This window comes from Zosterops lateralis, assembly GCF_965231275.1.
Source record: "Zosterops lateralis genome assembly, chromosome: 2".
In the NCBI taxonomy this organism is placed as follows: Eukaryota; Metazoa; Chordata; class Aves; order Passeriformes; family Zosteropidae; genus Zosterops; species Zosterops lateralis.
The window spans coordinates 103,084,486-103,107,317 of record NC_139763.1 but is presented as its reverse complement, the minus strand read 5'-3'; the positions used below and the strand labels follow the sequence as shown (position 1 = coordinate 103,107,317).

The window sequence follows — 22,832 nt, the reverse complement described above, 5'->3', positions numbered from 1 at the left end:
CACCACCCTCCATGCTGAGACAGATACTCTTTCCTGGATTTTGGAGCCAGGCTGGGAGAGGAGCTTAACCCACTGCAGCCAGGAGCAGCCTCCGGAGCAGGTGGGGCCCCCCCGCCCATTCCCTGCTCCACGGCAGCCCCGTCTCTGCAGTTTAACCCAGACCCCCTTCACCAGAGGGAAGTTGAGAATTGGGATACCAGTGAGAGGTGGGAGTCCCAAGGCTACCCACGGCAGCAGTACCAGGAGGAATCAAGGAGGTGAACATGGTGTTTCCAGAGGCTCCCAGCCGGGGCAGCACCTGGAGGTGCCAGCTACAAGGAATGGAACCTCCCCCGTGACAAGAAACCTCCAGGAACTCATCTCCCCCTCATGACTGTTCCCATATCCCTAATTCCAGCTCATCACCACTACGTTCCAGTTTCATGACCAATTTATTCATGGTCCTTTTAAAAGTGAAGAGCTTGACCAAGAGACCAAGGTTTGGGCACACACCAAATCCAGGCAATTCTCCCTCTCTACTGGCCAGGTTGGATGGGGCTGGTGGAAGGTGTCCCTTGCCATTGGCAGTGGGTGGCACTGGATGGTCTTTAAGGTCCTTCCAACCCAAACATGCTGTGATTCCACGATTCTCTCCTTCAGGAAAGCAAAGGGAAACTCACCAAAGAGCATCTGCTACTCACCTGCCCGACCCAGCAGACCCGGCTGCCGTTTCCAGCAAGGAGGCTTAAGGAGGATCCTCCTCAGGGAAGCTGGGCTTGCTGCACCCATGTCCCAGGGAAGCTGAGGCAGTGGTGAGACCGCACAAGGTGCCTTTGGGAAAGGAGCAGAGGAAGCAGCTGGATGCAAGGAGCGGGAAAGGAGCAGAAAGGCACAGCTGCACCCGTCAGAGGCCGGGCTCTGGCCCCGGCATCGCTCCTCGGGCGCTGGAAACAATCGCAGAGACACCGCAACAGCAAACACAGCCCTCCACCACCTCCTCTCAGAAACACATCCCCCCAAAACCCTTCCTGCTCTCACAAAAAAGCCTCCTGCAACACTTCAGCCCCCCGTGAGGAGCTGCACTTCCCGCCTGCGCTGCGCTGGACGTGCTGACAGAAGAGACCCAGAGCTTTCCAATGAAACAGGTATTTATTTAGTTCAAGCACTAAGGATTTGTTCTCTTGTTCTGGTTGGTTCATATTATCAAACAGAGCTGAGGTACCAGTGACATTCCAACATGAAGAAAAGGAACCTTTTTTTTCCCCTTACACAATTTCTTCAACTACTTTTATCAAGACAAAACGTGAGGCATGGAATAGCTGCATGATGGACTGTACAACAAGCAAGCCAAAGCAGGGAGGAGAAAAGAAACAGAGCCGAGACCTTCACTCAAAAAATCACACAAAAATCAGCATTAAAAACATCTCTTCCCATGGTTCCACTGGCCACGTCCGTGGAGTAAAAGAAAATTAAAATCTAAAACCTGACAGACGGATGGTGCAAAAAACAAAACAAAACAAAACAAAACAAAACAAAAAATTAATATAAAGACCACGTTGCTCCTGCGCTCACCTTGGAAGTGCGTTTTCTCTGGAGAACTGAGACGATGACAGGTCTGAGCCCTGTGGTCACGTTAAGCACAGGCTATCAGCAAGGACATGCACTGAACATACCTGGCTGTGCTGAGCACCCCCAGGGGCCTCGTCCATGCTCCTGCAGCCCCCGTGTGAACACGGAGCTGTGGGATTGCTGCTCTCCACACCTTTGTTTCCAGCGAGTTCTGGACAAACCTGCTCCCAGGTCTTCCAGGAAAAGCATCCAGGCTGCTGGTCCATCACAGCCTGTATGGACTAAGCCAGCTCCTTAAATCCAGTGCTTAAAGCTTGGGACTGTGGGAAGCAGAGGAGGCTGGTTCTATCAGAAGCAAGCAAAAAAAGGATGTGCTTGTGGGGAACAGCCAAATGAGGACCAACAGAAGCTGCACAGAGAACCAAAGGAGAAAAAAACAAACCAAAGCAAAGGAAGAAGCAGCAGGATGAAGCATTTCAGCATGGTTAAGAACAGTACAACAAAGGAAAAGCAGCCAGGTTTCCTTCCCCCAGAGAGTTTCTTTTAAATAAAGAATGATCCTTTGTCACATATCATTGATGTTTATTTCAAGACATGCCACGTCAAAAAAATTCGCCTTTAATATTGCATTAGAAAAGCACTTTTACATCTCGTTCTGCCTTTATGTTATTGTTGTGCAGAGTTGCTAGAAACCCAGGGCAGGGCATGAGCCTGGCATTCACCTCAGGAATGAAGAATTCCAACTCTTTTATGCCCGCTTCCTGGGGAAAGTGGTGGTGAGGATGATTCCCTTCCTCTCCCCCAGGGTGGTTATTTTAGATGGTAGCGAGAGGGGCAGAAGAGAACCAAGGAGGAGCCTGAATATTCCCTTGCAATTGTCCATTTAATTCGCAATCGCAACACAGACTCGAGAATTCCTTCCTGCACTGTGACTTGGCCAGAGTCGCCCAGCAAACAATGTATTTACAATTGTGTTTATTAACTTACACAGCAACTTCACAATGACTAGTAAAGATTAAAAGGGTGCACTTCTAGTGTGTTCCATTCCGTGTTTCTCGGGTAGCTACATCTCGCAACATCAGCAAAGCTCTACACAGATTCCTCAGCCAAAGGAAAACAACAAAATCAGCACTGAACAGAGTAAAAAAATTAAAGCCGAGAAATAAATATCAAAGAAAAAAGGGTTAATTGTGAGCCTAATTCCATAGAAAACTAAATTACTAATTATTTAACCAAACTATACAGCTCTAGAGAACCAAACTAAACCAACTTGGAAGACTGAACATTAAAAAAAAAAAAAAGAAAAAAAAAAGAAAAAAAAAAGAGCTAAAAAATAAAGGCATAAATCTGCATAATCAGAGGTTGGTTTCCTTCCTACTCAAGTTCCTCCCTTTCCATCTAAGATGTCTCAACTAGAATTCTGTAGGATCAAAGTAAACACCCCTTTCCCACTGACCTATGCCCACACTCTGGAAAAGCGGGTGCCATTCCCCCTCTGCTGGGGCAGCCAGCTGCTCTTCCCTCTTTCTCCCAAATTTCCAAGGTTTTAATCGGCTTTGGCAGGTTTTAGTGCCAGTCTTGATTTCAATATTTCCCCTAAAAAAACCAAAGAAGCAAAATGCTTTCTCCTCCAAACAGCTGAACTGCTAGGTTCCCATCTCTTGGGCAGCAATAATTCACTTCATTGGTGTTCTACTTAAAAAGGAAAAAAAAAAAAAAAAAAAAAAAGCTCTGAAAACTCATTTTGCACTCATAACATTATTTCCCTGTTTCCTGCAAGTGTTTTGCTAATGCACATCCACCCTTTCCTTCCCCCTAAATCCTCCAGAAGCCACTCATCCCAAAGAGCCCATCCATATTTCCCAGTAATGCTTCCTTGGCAATGTATCCCCGCTGCCTCAGCAAGAATTCCCAGCTCCAGCAGCCGAGGGTGTCAAACCCCTGCTAAGGCCAGGCTGGGCCTGGACACCAGGCAGACTTGCTCTGCTCAATGCAATTAAGAGCTTGGGGTTAATTTGTGTTTAATTATCAAGGATAAGCGTTTAACCCTCAGCATCTGCCGCCTCCCACCATGATTCCGCCTGCTGTCTACGTATTCCCAGTTTCTGAGAGAAATCCAATGGGTCAGATTTGCAAGCCTTCTTCTGCACATACATCTCATCTAGGTCCAATTCCAAACTTACTCATTTGCCATCATTTCAAAGTGCAATATCATAACATATTAAAAAAGGAACAAATATTAAGAAATTGTACCTATTTTTTTGTTTGGATTTTTTTTTTGCCTTTGTTTTTTTTTTTTTTTTTTAAAGTTATACCTAGAATACGGTGGAATATTTTGGCTTTTTTTTCTTTTTTTCTTATAAATAATGAAGACACTGACATTTTGTTGGTGTGTGTGTGTGAGGTGTGCTTGTGAAGCTAAAGATCATCTCCACGAGACAGCCAGCGATGATGAACTGCAATACGTTATTACGGAAAGGGGAAGGTTCAAGCCAATATTCACACTGCAGTCAATGAAGAGGACAGGGAGGGAAAGCAGTGATGTTCTGGAGAAAGGTGGAAGCCACATGGTATTAGCAGGAACAGCCTCCTTCACTGACAGGCTGCTCTTGAGGCTTTTCCAGTTTTATGTCAATCACTGGAAGGAGGAAGTTAAGGCAAATGGATCTCCAACTCTTTCCCTACCGAGAGCAGGATTTTGAATGGCATTTTCAGTGTTTCCCACTGAAATACTCAGAAAGATCAGCTCCAAAACAAAAGTTTCTCACCTGCCCCTCCTGCCCTGGCACTGGAACATTAAATTCACAGCAGAAACTATGTCAGACCCCAATGTTTGTCTCTAACCAGTCTGCTCTTCCCAGCAATCCCGCTGATCTCTTGCTGTGGGAATTAAAGATGCATGGATACATTGAAGGGTCTAATCACTGCTTCTGCAGAATCATTCAGGTTGGAAGAGCCTGCTGAGATCCTCAGGTCCACCTGCTCCCCCAGCACTATCAAGGCCGCCAGTATCTCATGTCCCCACACAGCTTTAAATCCTTCTGGGAATGGGGGCTCCACCACTTCCTGGGCACCACTGCACATTGCTCGCCCCCAGAGCTCCGTTAAACCTCTTTCTTGCTCAGTTAAACCTCTTTGCTCCCCCCAGCAGCCAGCAAAGCCCTACTACCAGCTTGGATGCCCCCTTCCAGTGACAGCTGATGTCCCACAAGGTCACTGCAGAGCTGGCTGCTCAGAACCTGCCTGTGATAAGCGACTCCCTCTGCAGCATTCGAATTCCCAGCGGATGCCCTACAGCTCCAGCCTCACGGAGCCTTTCCCAGGAGGAGCTTTGAATGCTAATCCCCAGCTCAGAGCTGTTCACCACAAGTCTCCAGCGTTGCCCTTATCAGAGAACACAGAGGCAAAGAGATCACACAGCTGGTACTTCCAGTTTCTTTCATTAGGGGGTTGAAGTTGCTTTTTAAAGAGGTTTGGAGAAAATAAACACAGAAATGGAAGCAGAAGACCAACAATTCATCTCCTATGTTTGGTCCATTTGGCTGATTTCAAGCTTGGAGTGTGTTTAAGCTGGAGATGCTTGACATGAGCCTTGCCAGCTTCATCTCAGAGCACGAATGGGTCAAGATCTTTGAACCCTCCATGTTTTGCAAAAGTGCCCCCATTAATCCTAATGCAGCTGCCTAGGAGAGGATGCTATCCATCCCTGCTATCTGCAGGCTGCAGGAAGCCAAATTCCCAGTGCCCTAAATGCACTCCCATTTGGAGACTGGTGATCAAACTCCCTGCTACAGCCCCTGCCTGTGCACTCTATCCTCCCTCATTAATAAACCTTTTGGGGTTTATTAACCTTTTGGGGACCTGCATAACAAAGTATTTCTGATCACTCAAATCCTTATCACACAAAGCTTGTGCCTCAGCAGCTGCAATCCCCAGCTTCCCAAATCCCTCTTTTCCCCATGCATCAGATGCTCTGATGGAATTTCAGTGCCAGGCTTCTCCCACTCCCACAGCTCCTGGGACTTCCTTCCTCCAAGGCACAATTTCTCCTCTATTTACCAGCTCCATCCCTCCTGGTGCAAATAAAACCAACAACCCTGGAAAAGCTGCTATTCCAAGCACACCCACATGGCCAGGTCAGTGATTCCAGTGTAGCCATCCTGCTTTTCAAGTCTTTTCCATCCTCTGTGCCACCTGCTTTCCCTTGGCTGAGACTGATCCCATCAGTTGAGTCTTCTCCCTCCCACCACAGAGATGCTGCCTGGGGTCCAGGTTATGGGATGCCTGGGACACTGCCCTAGGAGGTTATGGGATGTCCATCCTTGGAGATTTTCCAAGTTTCCCTGGAGAAACTGGCTCAATTTGGGAGTCAGCCTTGCTTTGAGCAAGAGGGTCAGAGAAGAGGCCTTCAAAAGTCCCTTCCAGGACAGTTTGGTTTTGGATTCTGTCAGTCAGATCTGCAAGAGCCACAGGGGTTTTTGTTCAGACCTCTTTGCATATCCTAATCTCCCACCTTCCACACGTTCAAACCCCAAGCAAAGAATCCTTTTGGATCACCACTCCTTCCCCTGCTGCCTCCACCCTCAACACCTCTGCTTCCCGGCCTTCCAACCCACCAATCTTCCTTCCTCAGCTCGAAGGTTACTTGCCCCTATTCCCCCTCTTTTTGGGATGTCCATGAGCTGAGCGAGAGCTGCAGTGGATTTTCCTCATCCAGGGGAATACCTGGCACAGGCACAGAAAGGATACTGTCTTCTCTACTTTTGTCTTGTGTGCTTTCCATCCCAGGCAAGGCAGCTGCCACGCGTCGGAAAAGCTGCAAAGAACCACATAGGGAACAGATGAAAACAACGGCTGCCCCCGGCTGATACAGTTCAAACAATGATTCAACACATCCCCCAGCACTATTTACACTGCTCAGCCCCAAAATCCTGACACCAAATATAACCTTTATTCCTAGAAAAGGGCAAAGCACAGCTCTTGTTAGTGGAGATCAGACAGCTGCGAGCAGCAAACCTCCTGCACCTTCTCTGCAAATAGGATGGGTGGGATCCAGCATTTCACCTCACACCAGCCAGGGATGTCCATGCACCCCAAAAAACTCCTCATGGCAGGTGGGAATTAGATTTTTGCACCTCCTCAGCAGATTACAGAGGAGCATGGACATGAAGGCAAACACACCATCCAGAAGCCTGCCACCACATCAGGTGAGCTGACACACATGGAAGAGTGTCAAAAAATGGGAGGTATGGAAAAGATTTTCTTCCAAGCCTCACCTATCTGTGGCTCAGGCTCCTATGAAACAGACAAAGTAATGTGCCCAAACCTAATCTTCATCTTTTGGTGCCCACCTCGTGGTTATCCTACTTCCACATTCAGGGCATAAAGCACAAAACAAATGCATCCAATGCCTTGACTACTACCTCCAGTTTCCCAGCAAGGTCTGAGCTCCAAACTCTCCTAATGGTTTCATTCCACTTGAAGGAGGCGAGATGGAATGGGACTAATTCCCTCTCCTGCATTTCCTACCTTTGTCCCTGAGATTCAGACTTGTAATTCCCATGACATGGCTTTTCCTCTGCCCTGTGGGTGAGGACCCCTCAGATGTGGCCACTATTAATGCAGGAGAATTGCCCTGGATTCAGCTGCCTGTCCCCCCCTGCACAGGATGCCCTCCATCCATCCATCACATGTTCCCGCTGCATCCCCGGAGCCGCGCGGGAGTCCCGGATCGCGTGGTGCGGGTCTGACGTCAGGCCTGACGTGTTCCATTACTGCACACTTTCCTGCCTCTCCTCAAATGACACAAAGCTAAACCACTTATTCCCAGTGACCCACTTTCCACAGTAGAAAACCCAGGTGAGGCACTGCAGCCTGTTTACATCAGGAATGGGGGTACCCGACCAGCCCCGTGGGCCTCAAGGGCTTTCCCCACTTGGGCTCCCAGTGTCCCAGTGATGCTGGAGAGACAATCAAGATGACTTTGTTGGCTGGACAGCCCACTCCAAGCTCACCATGAGCAAGCCCCCAGGTCTGTCTGGGATCTTTCCTGGCAGGAATCAGGCATACACTGGAATCTGAGCCAAGGACAGGGGTCTGAGAAGTCGGAAGTTGACATAACTCCCTAATTTCACCTAACAGTTCCAAAGTAAAAAGTCTTAGTACACCCCCCATCCTGTATTTCTGTGAACCTTTACCATTAACCTGGACCTTCCAGCCTCCCTGAAAACCTCAGGGAAATCCTCATAGGCCAATTAGGAAGTAACAAAATTCCAGATGCTAAATTCTACCTAAACCAACAACAAGAATGCCCAAACAGAGGAAGGGTGAGGAATCTTTAAAAAATCCTCAGCTGATGGAACCAACTGGAATTCCTGCATTTAAACCACACTGCTGACAGAAAGGCTGTTTAAAATACAGTAATCCTTTCTTTACATTAAGACCAGGAATAAAATGATGCTTTTAGCAGTATTTCTCCCCTAAATTATCAGCCTAAAAATAGGAATTTGGCAACTAAGAAAAATCAACTTTATTTCTTATTAACCTTCTGCTTATCAGCCCCAGCATATGTGAATAAATCCAATTAGGGAAACTTCCTGATGGTTGGAAAGCAGCCTTCCCACAGGGCCCTCTGAGCTTCCTGGTGCTGTCAGCCTCGAGCCAGTGTGTGTCTGTACACACATGTACATGTTTAAATGTTTGTGTGGGTATAAAAACACAAGTATTGATGAGCATCCAGGACTTTTTTTCCCAAGGCAGGAGTTAAATGCAGCAGCTGAAAGACTAAAAGCCACCCAAACTCTCTCTCAGCGTTCAACTCTGCAATCTGCTTCCTCATAGAAACTCTGGAAAAAAGCCTCATCTCTCACCATCAGTTTCAAGTCATTTGCCAAACTGTGCCTTTCCTGCTACTCCAGCCAATAAATCCCAACAGATCAGGGTCACAAAGGACTGCAGGCATAAACCAGTTTTCAGCCACACTCCAGCAGCAATATGGAAATGACAGGAGGATCACTGTCCAGATGGAAAAGCCAGGCAAGAAACCTGTTCCTCAACACAAGGCAAACACAAATCTTTCTCTAATTCTCATTCTCTGCAGCTCTGAGGATAATTCTTGCCCATCAGATGGATAAGAATCAGAAGACAGCAGAAAGGGCCCAGCTCTGTGAGAACAGGGTCACAGAGGGACTGTGCTCAGAGAGCTGCTGCCGTGAGAAAGTTCTTCTGCCAAGGACCACATTCATCCCCTGGCTCTTCCAGGGCCAGTGTGGAGTGTGCCAGGTACTGCTGGAGGGAGGAATTCAAGGGTTCTCCCTCCCCTCTTTTTCTACAAGACAGCAAAATGAACCCTGACATATTCTGGGCATGAAATCCAGGGAGTAACAATAAGATTCCCTGAAATACAGACTGCCGAGACAGAGCAGGAATCGCAAAGTCTTTTAAAGCTTATTCAGGGCTGACAGAATGAATCAGAGACTACAGTTCTCTGCATTAAAAGGAGCAAGCTATCTACTCTTCTGCAGCTTAAGGCTCCCCTGGCAATCAGTCTTTGCAGGATCCAAAAGCTAATCTTCTCCCCTCTGCTGCATCAGTTTAACCCCACAATAACACTACCACCACTTTTATTCCCTAATATCCACTCATTTTTCCTTCAATACCTCCTGCCCAAAGCCTGAAAGAACACTAGGGCGTGAAGGACCTTGGGGACTGCAAACAGCTCTGCAGTCACAGCACCCAGCAATGAGGCGCCATCCTCAGAGCTCTCCCCTCTCCTGAAACAGGAAATGGCAGAAAAAGCCTGGCAGCAGCACGGTCCCCTCTGCTTCTTTGCTAGTAGAAGATCCTGGCATTGGAATAGCTGCTGTTGGAAATACAGAGCATCTCACCTGCTGGGGTCCCAGCAAAAAGCCAGGCCCTCTGGATCTGCAGGGAGCTGGAGGCAGTGCCCTTCCCTCTTATCTTCTGCCTTGCAGCAGAAAAGGATGAACCAGAAGCTAAAAGCAGCACCCAAGGACAAAAGTCCCCTGGATTCCCACTGATGAGGAGCAGCTGGAAAAGTCACAGCCATTCCCTCCCCAAGCAGGACAAGAAATTCAGTGCTTCTGGATGAAAATTCTGTATGAAAATTAATTTAGACAGTGATTGTTCTGCCGGATCAGAATATACTGTGGAGAGAAGTTATCTGTTATGGGAAGGTCAAATTTGCATTCAGCTTATTAAGGACTTTACACAGGTTATGGGAAGGGGATCCATTCTGCAGTTGTACTTTCCCATTTCACTGGGAGAGAATTTATTGCTAAGTTACTAAAATAAATTCACACAATTTAATAGAAAAGCTGCAAGGAAACAGGGAACTATTTAAGTGGTGGTATTAAAAGTCTTATTCTTTGATAATTCTTTAAACAGCTACTTATTAAACTAATAAAAATGACAGTTACAAATATTCTAGAATACAGAATAGCTGTTAAATCCTTGAGCATCCCAGTCCATGCCTGCAACACAAGGATCAAAATTTCTAAGAAAAATACATTTTTAATTCTTTTTGTATACCTACTCATGTCTCTGCACACCACCAAATCCTCAGGGTTCCAGCTGGCCCTGAAAGCCACAACTCCCTCACAGGCTTGGCTACAGAACCTCTGGAAATGTGGCAGGGCACAGAAACTCCCTCAAGGAAAGAGGGAGTGTAGAGCTCTGCCATCATCATCATCATTCCTCCTCTCAGTGTACACCCCCAGGTCTAAGCACTCATTAAGGATTACAGCACAGAATCCAAACCTTAATTACAAGGCAGCCTCTGTTGTGGCAGGATAATTGGGGGACCCTGGAAGCCAACACGTCCATGGTGGGTGATGCAGTGCTCTGAGTTAACAGTGCTATAATTATCCCATTACATAGGGAATCATTTTGCTACTTAAAGACAAAGTCAAGGGACATTTTAATAAGACTCTTTAGTCCTGTCTAGAACATGAAGTAGTTTATAATCCTATTTTATTACTCCTGGTACCCTTCTGCATAGAAACCATTTGTGCAACTGCATGTATAAAATATACATGGAATTGCATCCATACACATAGAATCCCTGATGGTTTGGGTGGGAAGGGACTTTAAAGTTCACCCAGTTCCATGGCAGGGACACCTTCCACTATCCCAGGCTGCTCCAAGCCCCGCTTGGCTTTGGACACTGCCAGGGATCCAGGGACAGCCACAGCTCCCTCTGGGCACCCTGTGCCAGGGCCTGCCCACCTTCCCAGGAAACAATTCCTTCCCAATATCCCATCTATCCCTGCCCTCTGGCAGTGGAAGCCATTCCCTGTGTCCTGTCCCTCCACCCCTTGTCCCCAGTCCCTCTCCAGCTCTCCTGGAGCCCCTTTAGGCCCTGCAAGGAGCTCTGAGCTCTCCCTGGAGCTTCTCCTCTCCAGGTGAGCACCCCCAGCTCTCCCAGCCTGGCTCCAGACAGAGGGGCTCCAGCTCTGGAGCAGCTCCGGGGCCTCCTCTGGACTCTCTCCAGCAGCTCCAGGTCCTTCTATTCCTGAGGGACAGGGGGCTGAACGCAGCATTCCACACGTGTGTGTTTGCTCTGTAGAGAAACCCATGAATTTATGTCTTCTCCAGGTCTGAATTTCAAGAGCCACAGCTCATCTCAGGACATAAATCTTCATTTTTCTGCAGTCCCATCAGTTCAAAAGACCTTTCACTGCTTTCCCCAATTCAAAGGCAACTCATCATTTACTAGAAATAAATAGCTCTGGCTGTCCAGGAACATTTGCTGGCACTTCCAGTGCCTTGCAACAGAGTGGGAACAGCAGTTGCTCTGTCTCCCTGTGCACTTGGAAGCATTTTAAGCCATCATGCTCCTCCTTCATTGGTTTGTTCATTCACTGAAACAGAATCACAAACAGACCTCAGACCTGCGCTTGCCCAACTCTGTGTCTCACTTTCAGTCTAAACAGCAAATCTGGATTACCAAAAACCCAGGAAGGTGTGATTCTTTACTCACAAAGCTGCTTCCATAACTCCCCTGTTATTTAAGGGGAAAGAAGTCCCAAATCATGTGATGTAAGGTCAGAGATCCTTCAGAACCTCAGCCAACAATTCAGCTCTGAGGTGTTGCTCGCTGTGTGTGGATTACAACTCCCACCGGCACCCTTTTGCCAAGGTTTCCCAAGACCCAGGCAAGTGCTCCTCTAACAAGGGTGCCTTAACAGCAGCCACTCACCTGTTTTACATTGTATCCTGCTTTTGCACTAGTTTCAATGAACATTACATTCAACTCTTTGGCTTTCCTTTCTCCTTCCTCAATGGACACTTGTCTGGGGAAGAAAAAAAGAGTTAGGAGAAAAAAAAAACAAACCTGGACAAATACCTTAATAATTAAGATTTATTACACTTTAAAAAAAAAAACATAAAGTGCTTTATCTCAAAGCACTTAAAGAGTTTTTTTTCCTGTATGGGATGTACAGCTGCTGACAGGTATCACCACTTCACTTCCATGGCACACCTGGCTCCCAAAGCAGAACTCAGCATTCCAGCAGAACAGCCAAGTGTTCACCCCCAAATCCCTGTCCTGGAAGCTGTGCTTTTATGTCTGAACAATCAGTAATACAGTGCAAAAATAACCATCAAAACCAAACTGTTTTAACAAAGGTCCAAGTGTAACCATCTCGTATGGGAGGAATTTTGTCCCATTTCTCCCTGGATATGTGTTCCACCCATTAAGCAGAACATTATTAACAACAAATATTTGTAATTGGTTTATTCATTCACTGGTGTCAATGTAGTGGGCTGTAGTCAACAATCCCTTCTCTCCTAACATCTGTACAAGCTGGTGATGGTTTTTCAACTCATTCAAGCTTAGCCAAAAGAAAGAGGGTTTAAAATTGGGATTTCTCTAGTCACAGCCATCTCCAGAAAAAAATAAAAACAAAACAACATTTAAATATACTCCTTAAAATAAGAGCAATCAGCAGCAGAGTAAGAAAAGCATTTGAAAGCTGGATTATTCCTCCATACCTCTTATCTGCTAGATCTGTTTTATTTCCCACCAGCATGATGATGACATCACTGCCCCGTTCCGTTCTGACATCATCGATCCACTTTGTGGTTTGCTGGAAGGAGTTTACATCTATCAGAGAACAGTGGAGAGGGTTATCACTGCAGGTGTCCCTCACAACACACCAGGAAATACATCTGGACTTGGAAAGAAAAGCTTCACATTCTGTGGAGTCGGCGGAGGAGGGTGATGAAGAATCAGCGAGTGAAACCCTGAAATCTCCCCCACTAAAGGACACGGAAGCTCTGGCATTAATTTCAGATGGGCAAGTGCTTCATTACAGGGGGTTCAAAGCCACAGAGGGAACTGACACCATCTATAATTTGGTTTTGACAGCACCTAAAATGAAAAGCCTTATCAGTGTGTTTCAGTTCCTTATTTTTTAGTTCAACATAGAGTGTTTTCTATAGGGAGTGGGGATTAATTTTTGCACTCTACAGTGCTCCTGGCTTGTGCACCTACAGAGGTTCCTACAGTTCCACTGCTTCTCAAAATCCTCAATCCCAGCCTTGCATTTTGTACACTTGATTCAATATTTTTTTTATTTTCTCTAGGGAATCCCAGGGATATACAACACAGCAGCAACTCCGGTGGCACTGAACACTTGCCTTCAAAACAATTTCTAAATCTTTGCATAAAACCAGAAGCAGAAATTTAACCTCTTCACAGGCATTTAATGCTACATCCTTAAAAGCTGCAAGGTAAGAATTCCAGACTGTACGGTGCTTGAGAAGTTGCATCCCACAGGAAAAAGGAGTTGGAGGGAAGCTGCCACAGAGCTCAGCATTTGCCAGTTAGTGACACAAAGAGCATCTGAGCAGCCAAAGTAGTTTTAGTACTTAAAAAGGGGGGGGGCCTCTGCAGCAGTTCTTGAAAAGTATTGATTTTTTTTTAATGGCTTCTACTGCAAAGTAATATATTGCGAGCTAGACAGCCAAGACTTGATCACTTGCCAGTCTTAATTCTCTTTACTGCCTGGCAATATTGAATTTGCTGGGTCAGGAAAAAATTCAGAGTTCACAGCTAACCTGTAATTTTAGCTCAAAGGAAAGTGCCATTTTTAACAATTAGAGCTTTTCTAGGTAAAGCCCCTATTTCTGGCCATTATCTTCTAGTATTTATAAATCAAAGGACAAGAACTTATGCATTTGTGTAGAATTAGGCCATTGTTCTCAGTCAGTTCTGGTTTAGAACTCAAACTGTCTGAAGGCTTAGTTCCCCTAAAATAGAATTTCTGCTCTTTGTCAATGCAGGAACTGGTTAAGTTAAGGGGTGTCTGGACTGAGGGAAGGGACAGAAGGAACAGGGCTGAAGAAGCACTAATATTTTAGTTGACAAAAATGTACATACCTTAGTAAGAAATGAAAGAGCAATTGTTAAAGGGTAAGGGCTTAGTGGTAAGTTTTACATCTTGCAGCATGTGAGAGTGGCTGATTCCAAGGAAAATGTGATGTTAATGCGTTCTCCCCGCCAGCCCGTGCCCAGATTTCATTTGGTGGGGGAGGGTGAATGAAGTGGAGCAAGCTACAAAAGTCTCCAGTTTGAGAATTCAGATACCCATGGACATGAAGACCAAAAGTCACAGGTGATGTTATGACCAAAAGGCAGATGGAAGAGTGCAACGAGAGCAGGCAGGACTGGAGGACTGAAGAAAATGGGATAGGGCAGGGTTAAAATGGCATTTGTGAGACAGTTTATACATCATAACAGCAGAAACCACGGGGCTTGTGTGAAACAAGCAAAGAAACCACGTTTTTGTCATGCCAGGATGAAGCCCAAGCAGATGACATGAGAGGACATGCAAAGCTAAGCTAGAGGATGAAAAGGGCAGAGTATTAGAAATGCAGAATTCCCCCCACTCACTTGTGATATCATAAACAACAACTGCAACAGTGGAGTCACGAATGTAGCTAGGAATCAAGCTCCTGAACCGCTCTTGACCTGCTGTGTCCCATAATTGCAACCGTACCTAACAAAATCAGTCAAACAAGCAAGAAAAATAAGAAAAAAGGTCAAACCCAGTGCAAAATACCTACTTGTGATATCGTAAACTACTACAGCAGCAGCAGAGTCACGGATGTAACTGGGAATGAGGCTACGGAAACGTTCCTGACCCGCAGTATCCCACAGCTGCAACCTGATCTGTGGGTGGGAGAAAATTAAAAAAGCCAAACTGCTACTAAAAATAAAAGAGTAAAGAAATGTTTTACTTCTTTTTTTTTTTTTTCCCCAAAAAAAGCTAAATAAAAAGGATAAACTCATGCAGGAGGTGGCTGGGGACTGGGAGCACCAGGACACTGTCTCCTTACAATCTCTCCCAAGGGGTAATAGCAGCCAGACATGTGGGGGGCAGTTCCCAAAAAATGCTTCCCTTCCAAAAGAGAAGGAGTGGAATGGCTCAGCTTCCAAACTGAGAGGACCAACAAGAAAACTACAGCTGAAGTGATGGAATCACCATCCCTGGAAATGTTCAGAAGTGTGTGGATGTGGCACTTGAGGACGTGGGTTAGTGGTGGCCTTCTTGCAGTGCTGGGGAATGGTTGGACTTGATCTTGGAGGGCTCTTCCAGCCTCAGTGATTCTGTGAAATGTTCACCTGCAGTTCTCCCTACACCAGAGTTTCATGCTCTGCTCTCCTTCCTCAGGACTCATACAGGCAACCTCCAGCAGCATGAAGGATGGTTGCTGGTGGAAAAGCTGGGGAAGCTATTCATATCAGTTTTTCGAGGATAAAATGCTCCTTGTAACTCTAAACTGCAAAGTAATAGGCACAGACAGGCTGAATGGCTCTTACCAGCAAGGTTCTGGAAGAAAAGGCAAGACACACTAAAAGCAATGTGTATGGCAAAGTGTGCAAGAGCCACTTTGACCATGGGAAGCATCCCTCATCCCTCAAGCACTTTCCATGCAATCCCATTTATTGGGGGTTTATCCAATCGCATTTATTGGGAGTTTATCCAGTACCACAAGCTTCTGCAGCACTGCAGTTTTGTTTCTGCAAATAGCTCAACTGAGGCTGAATTTCTTAATTAAGAATCTGAGCTCATTTGAAACCACAGCCTTGCTTGCACAGAGGAGTGATTTCACTTGATGAGCTAAAACTGCACCAAGCAAGGAAACTAGTCTCATTTGTGAACTCATCAGAGGCCACCTTCTTTTTAAACAAGGAGTATTAAGAAGATGGAGCCAGCCATTAACTGGCCACATCTGGCAATTTATATTTTATCTTCCTGTCTTGCAGCATCAAAAGCTGAAGGGGTTAAGCACGGTTCTCCTTTCTCCAGACTCCCACCATCATTCACCTCTTAAACCATCTGTACCATCCCTTTCTGCACAGAGGATGACACTAAAGCACCTTGTGCCACTCCCAAACTGCACCTGAGAGCCCTGCACACACGAACCAAATGATGATTTCCCATCCCCACTGCTGTGTCTCCACAGCACTTGTCAGCCGGGAAGCAGCTGGGAGATGAAGGCTCAGCCTGTGCTTCCCAGTGATCTCAGGAGTGTGGGCTGCACAAAACCAGATGCTGGTCCTTGTTCCTACTGTTCACAGAGAAAAGCAACAAAATCTTACTCACTGTTCGATCCTCCAAGTACATGGTTTTCGATAAGAAGTCAATGCCAATTGTTGCCTGTGAAAAGATGAGAAAACCAAGAGCTCTTAAAAAAATGTCAGAACACCTGCAGTGATTTTTCAGGGGAGAAGCAGCAGCTGCAAGAAAAACAGGTAGGTTTTTTTATTTTTAAGATATAGCTTGATTCAATAAGCAATTTATTTAATATATCCATGACCAGAAGAATTTCTTAAAGTACAAAAGGTTTAAACGTGACTCCAGTTCATGCATCTTGACAGTTAAATCCACACATTTATTTGGGTAGCAGCAGGGATTTTTATACATGTGACAAACTGGTGTCCCCCAGCTCAACCAGGATATGTGGGCACCCGGTCTTCCTCCCAGCTGCCAAATATCTCCATGGATCTTCACTCTTCCAGGCAGACTAAGGCAGACACCTACATGATCCCTAACAACCACTAAAGCTTGGTTCATCCTAAAGCAGCATGGCTGCACCCAAACTTCCCAACATCAGTGGGAGCTTCCTAGAGAACATCTTAATGGCAATGGGAAGCCATTCCCTGTGTCCTGTCCTTCCATCTCTTGTACCAAGTCCCTCTCCAGCTCTCCTGGAACTCTTTCAGGCTCTGGAAGGGGCTCTGAGCTCTCCCTGGAGCCTTCTCCTCTCCCAGCCCATCCTACCACAACACAGAGAAGCAGCACTATCAAAGACTGGAATCCAGCACACTCTATATACCAGACTTTTACTAAAATAGATCTTCTATGATATGTGACATGTGGGGCTACAGCACAAAGGAAATAATTCCAAACATGTCCGTGGAGGAGAATCACTCCTAGTAAAATAAACACCTCCAATCACACAGTTTTATTCCAGGTGTTTGGGCTTCTGACACAGTACAGCAAGTTCTTACTGATAAGACAGAGGGACACAGCTGAATTTCTCTCATCCAGCAGCGAGCAAAAGGAATCCAATGCACAGCACAGATTTTATTAAATGGCAGCTTTCTATTTTTAACAGCTGAACATAAAAACCCCATGTTCAAATGATAGCTTTCAGAAAAGTATGCATTCAAAATCTGCCAGAAACGTCCAGAACAAGCAGATCGTCCCTGAACTCACCTCCCGCTCCAGTTACCCATGAGCAGGGTGTGATGTGCATTGGCAATAAATACTGGGCTCTCAGGGGTCTCTAGAGAACTCTGGGCATCTAAAAATGTCTATTTCGTGTTGACAACAACAGGCAGGGCGATTTTGGACAAATTCCTGGAGCTTTTGTGACTGATTCCTTCTTCCAGCTACAGCACAATAGGAGGTATGGCCCCATCTCAGTCACAACTCCAGGAAAATCAAGAGGTTTGGATGAATGGCTCTGACCCAAGTCCATTAACACCCAAACTGGGCAGGCAGCACTGATACCTAAATCCAAGCTATCTTGGAAGCCCTTAGGATTTCTCACTGTTGTGCCACTCACTGATTTTGCAATAATTCCATGCATTACATCAGACCACCTTTTCATGGTGACACCCATACAATCCTAAAACACATAGACTCAAACCTTCTCAAGGATTAACTGGGACACAAACTCAATAAGGAAAAGGAGCAGTCCTATAAGAAAAATACTGGGGGGGGGGAAGTCCCAGCTTAAATAGAACAACTGCCTTCAATGTCCATGCAATTACAGTGGGAGGAATCTGTGAAGACATTTGCTGCCTTGGGAGCAGTGAAGTGTGCTCCAGCCCTCCCACACTGTGCAAGCGTGGCTCTTCCCACAGCTCAGGGAGAACTCCACATCTCGTTTTTCCTAGCAGCAGCAAGGAGGAATTACTGAAGGAGGCAGGAGGGAAATCTCTCAATTTAATGAGATCCTTGGGTAGACACTGAGAAACAGGAGAATCACGTTTCCTTTTTTTTTTTTTTTTTCTTTTTTCTATTACCTCCTCCTCCCACCCCCCTAAAAAAACCTTCCCAGGCACCAAGGAACAGATTTTTCTCAGTTTCGTGTATCCAGAACATCACCAACTGTAACCAAGTCATGAAACATGTTCTGCTTGGAAGAGACACACTTCAGGAAACTGAAGTACTTTTATATCTCACCACATTTTGGGCTCATGCTAAATTCTGGGAGTGGGCAACACTGACTGTTCTCCTGGATCGCACACTGCTAATTTGTAAAACTGATTTCTAAACATCCTAATTTTTTTTTTTTGGTATTATTTTCTAGCTTGTGTCAACATGTTGTTTAAAAGAGCTGGGTACCTGTTATGTTACCCACACAGAGGGATTAGATCTGTGATGGTCTTGTAGAAAATGGTGGGAGAAAAAACAAAAAACCCTGGCAGACTTAACAACTGCTATTCCCTGGCTGCACCTTGGGTATTCCTTTAGAACCACAGCTCATCCTGCTGCAAGCAGCAGGTAAACTGCTGGAGCAGAATCCAACCCAGAAGTGCCACTCTGGCAAGTGATTAAAATTAAGATTTTACAATTCGAATCCCATGGTCAGTGCCCCAACTCGTCTGGAATGACTTTTCCTGCAATGGAAGACACGGCAGCAGAGGAGTCTTACACAAGACAAAAACATGGATTGATTTACCTGGTAGGTGTTGTCAAAGCTGTCATACATGAACCTGGTGATCAAGGAAGTCTTCCCCACTAAAAGAAGAAGAAGAAGAAGAAAAAAAAAATGGATTCAAGGACCAATTTCAGAGCAAATTTTAAGCAACTGATTTAAAACTGGTTTACTGTGCCCAAGAGATCCAGTTTAACTTCCTGCAAGGACAAGAGCAGTTATTTACAATTGTAATTTTTTTTTTTTTTTTATCACTCACAAGCATCACTCTTAAATATCTGTGATTTGAGATGAAAATTAATTTCATTGCTCTGTTTTCTACCAAGTCATTCAGTAATTTGAATAGAACTGAATGAATTTAACAGCCCCTATAACTAATTATTAGCAACAAAAAGCTCTTCTCACTCATAAAACATGGGAATTATTCCCTTTAAAACCCCACCATCCACACAGCATGTATTTTCTACTCCTCTAAGACCAACACAACAGCAGAGCTGAGCCAAAGCCTAACTCATATTTTCTAGGTTTTTTCCTTCTCCTACATCTTCACCTGGAGGGATCATCAAGATATACAGGAACATCGCCAGCTGCCTCATTTTGATGTGTATAAATCCTCCTCATTGCAGGCCACTTATATAGGAAGCAACTGAAGTTACTCAGGGCTGCATCACCTCCCAGTGTTTTTTCCAACCTCCTTGCAGATGGAATTTGCCATCTCCCAGTGGCAGAGCAGAGGAACTGTGTGACTTGTGTTGGACACCAAACACTGCAGGCGCAGATAAAAGGTAAGAAAGAGTGCTCGAGGCAGAGCTTGTGTTCTCCAAGCAATATTGCAAGGATTTTAGTTCTTTGCCAGGGTGACCATCCAGTGAACACAGGGATTTAAGGTAACATTAAGGTCCCTTCCAACCCAAACCATTCTATGATTTCTGGGGTGAGTTTTTTGGGGGGGGTTGTTGGTTTGTTTTAGTTCTTAACATAAGAGTGTCACCAAAACCTCCAATCTCCCAATTAAGCAGCATTATAATCTTCAGTTAACTCTGACAAAGGGCTAAACAAACAGGAACCCAGCAGACAGCCTCGGAGAGATAAGGTTTTCCCATGTCAAAATCTGAATTCCCATGTGAATTTCTAACATATTCTGCTCTGGAGGTAGAATCAGGTTTCCCACAAAGTTAAAAAGCTGCCTTCACAAAGGTAGAGCAAATATTCCCTTCACTGAGTAGGTTTTCAGAAGCAGCACATCCCAGATGGGAACGATTCCTGAATCCCTTAGTCAGATTTGTCCCATGGATGTGCTGAGCAGCTCGAGCTGGTGCAGGACAAACAGCCACGAGCTGCTGTGAGGGGAGGAGGGATTCACTCCAGACCCAGTGACAATCCTCAGGAGACACAGGCAAGCAAAGCCAATCCCTTCCCGCTGCAGCACAGGCTGAATCCCAGGAATCGATCTGCAGCATCGCAAACAAGCTGGTTTTCCTCACATGGGCACTGATGCAAATAGCCCCATTTAATTCTTCAGTCTCACCCAGGAAATTATTTGCTTTGGTAACTCATGACCCCTGAAGGACAATGAAGTGTTCCAGAAAATTTTTCCCTTCTGAGTGACATGTCTTGGATGGGATATGTCCACAGATCACAAAATATGAAAATGTTCTGTTTATTCCTGGAGCCTCCCTACCCTATCTTCACGCATTTCACAGAAAGAGGGGGGAAATAAGGTACTGCTTGGCTTGTTTATATTTAAATATTCACTTCAACCAACATTTGGAGAGAGCATCCTAATGGACTTAGTTCCAAGACATTTCTTCTCTGAACAGACCCAGGTTTATGTTGACAGGCACCAGATCAAGATGGTATAACACCAACTGCTCAGAGTTTTAATTCCCTCAATACTGAGGCATTGCCATTCCTCCTTTTAAAAAAACCCAAACTGACTCCTTTTAGAAATCCTGGCAGGAACGAAAGCCCACAGTTCCCACTGTATCTCTAATTTCTGTTCCGCCTTGCTGGCCGTATGTTTCTCCAATTCCCAGAAGGCATTAATTTGGGAGCGACTGCAAGCAAGAGAGAGGATGGATTCAGAATTCAAATTCGTCTTGGAAAATGCCAAAATGACCTCAAGAGGCAAATGAAGCTCAGCAGGGAGAAGCAGAACAAGGTAATACACAGAGACAAGAAAAAACAGCTGCTTAAAATCCAGATGGGAAACAACTGGATAAGTAATCCAGGGGTTATAGCTCAAGGAACAGATAAGATACTCAAGACTTCAGCTTTCTTTCATTAAGATGTTGGTTTGGGTTTCTTTTTTTAATCTAGTGAGTTAATTTAATCTCTTGGAAAAAATTCCACACACTAATGCTGTCCAGGGCAGCATTAGTCAGCAATGCAATATCCTTTAGGCCAAAATATTCCTGGTATGCTGCTGGAACAATTCCAAGAAAAAGGTCAGTATCGCATCCTTGGAGGGACAGAGATAGGGGAGGAAATGCTGCAAATGAGGTTTGCTTTGACTGGACACACTGACAGCTGTGCTACAGGAAGCAAGGGAAGATCTCAAACAATTCATGAGCTGAGAAGAAACTTTTTGTCAAAAAACCAGGCAGCTTGCAGAGTTCATAGCAAGCAGCTGAAAGGTGAGGGGCAGAAGTGACTCACTGCTCAGGAAAAGTTATCTCCAGCCACTTTTCCCTCTGTAGATCAAAATCTAACAGCTAAAAGCTGAGTCCAACCACAATCTGAGCAGGAAGGGCACAGAACTGGGAAACTGAGGCAACTAAACTTCAAAATAACTTTTTCAGCTGGGCAGTGGATTCTCCTCCCTTCCTTGGCATGCAGAGGTCTCAGATGTCATTCCACTCTCGGAATTTACATCCAAGGCATCTGAGAATCTTTTGAAGAGAAGGGAAGCCAAGTAAATAAGTGATTAACCAAATAAACCATTTGTTTCAACACCAAACCTGAACGTCAGTTCTGGACATTTTTCTGTCATTAAGAGGCTGAAAAATGGCTTCACCAGATGAGTTCTTGGCTCCTTCCAACTTTCCATCCAACAAAAACTCCACATCAAAAAGCTCCTATTCCCACAGTTGTGCCTCAGACACCATTCCTTAGATGATTGTTGTGATTATAAAATCCTAGAAGGTTTTGGATTGGAAGGGACCTTGAAGACCAGCTCATTCCAACCCCCTGCCATAGCCAGGGACACCTTCCACTAGCCCAGGGAAGTTGGCTGTTCTGATATATAAAATTAAGAAACTCCTGAAAGGAAAGGTGTGATCACTGGTTCAGCACAGAAACCAGCAGACGCCCAAACACCAACACCCTCCTCAATCAGCAACCGAATCGTGGCAGCGAACAGCCAAGTGCCTAAACACGACTGAGTTAAAAGATGGGAAGATGTGAAGTTCCTATCAGTGGAACTGCCATGAACCAGGAGGGGCTAAATTCCAAGCCTTCAGCTCATTGAGTGACCCTGATCGATCCCCTTTGTCTGGGAGCCTTGAGCCCCTGCTGGGCAGGGATTTCACAGCGAAAATTCAGCTGCAGGATGGAATCAATACGCTGATCCCGTGCTTCCAGCCACTTTGATCTGACAGCGGCTGCTGGAGAGATTCCAAGGTCATTCCATCTGATTCTTGCAGGCTGCCTTTCCCAGCTCCTGGGGATATTGGTGTGTCCAGCAGCAGCCTCCACACTGACACTGATGGATGGTGGCTCCCACAGCTCCTGGTGCCGCAGCAGCGCCGTGCTGGGCGCTCTAACGAGGCACTGGGGAGGAGGGCACAGACCCATTAGATAACACAAATCACCTCCCTGCCAACACGGGATTAGAGGGTCATTTGTTGCCAGAGTCTGCAAAGGGCTCAGGCATCAGCCAGGAGTGACCTGCAAGGAAAAGTAATTGGGATTGTGCCACTTGGACCGTGTGATGCACGAGGAGCAGGTCTGACATCCCTCTCTCATTTCCTCAGGCATATCATTCTAGAGATTCGCATCTTGTCCAAGGGCTCTTCTGGAGAAGTCACATTTAAATCACTGACTTCATCCTAGTGGTTGTTTAGAACTTTCAAAGCATCAGCAAT

At 45.6% G+C, this 22,832-nt stretch overlaps 1 protein-coding gene across 1 annotated transcript in view; it reads right to left on the bottom strand.

The window, feature by feature from the left end:
• Window positions 1-3,236: 3,236 nt before the first annotated feature.
• Window positions 3,237-22,832, bottom strand: part of RAB6A (RAB6A, member RAS oncogene family) — a 40,383-nt gene continuing 20,787 nt past the window's right edge. The window contains 8 exon segments of the mRNA XM_083855324.1: window positions 3,237-4,123; window positions 4,125-4,186; window positions 6,298-6,364; window positions 11,768-11,861; window positions 12,562-12,673; window positions 14,638-14,743; window positions 16,182-16,235; window positions 18,772-18,830. Of these exon segments, the coding sequence (XP_083711450.1) occupies window positions 3,974-4,123; window positions 4,125-4,186; window positions 6,298-6,364; window positions 11,768-11,861; window positions 12,562-12,673; window positions 14,638-14,743; window positions 16,182-16,235; window positions 18,772-18,830 (704 nt within the window). The 3' untranslated portion in view covers window positions 3,237-3,973.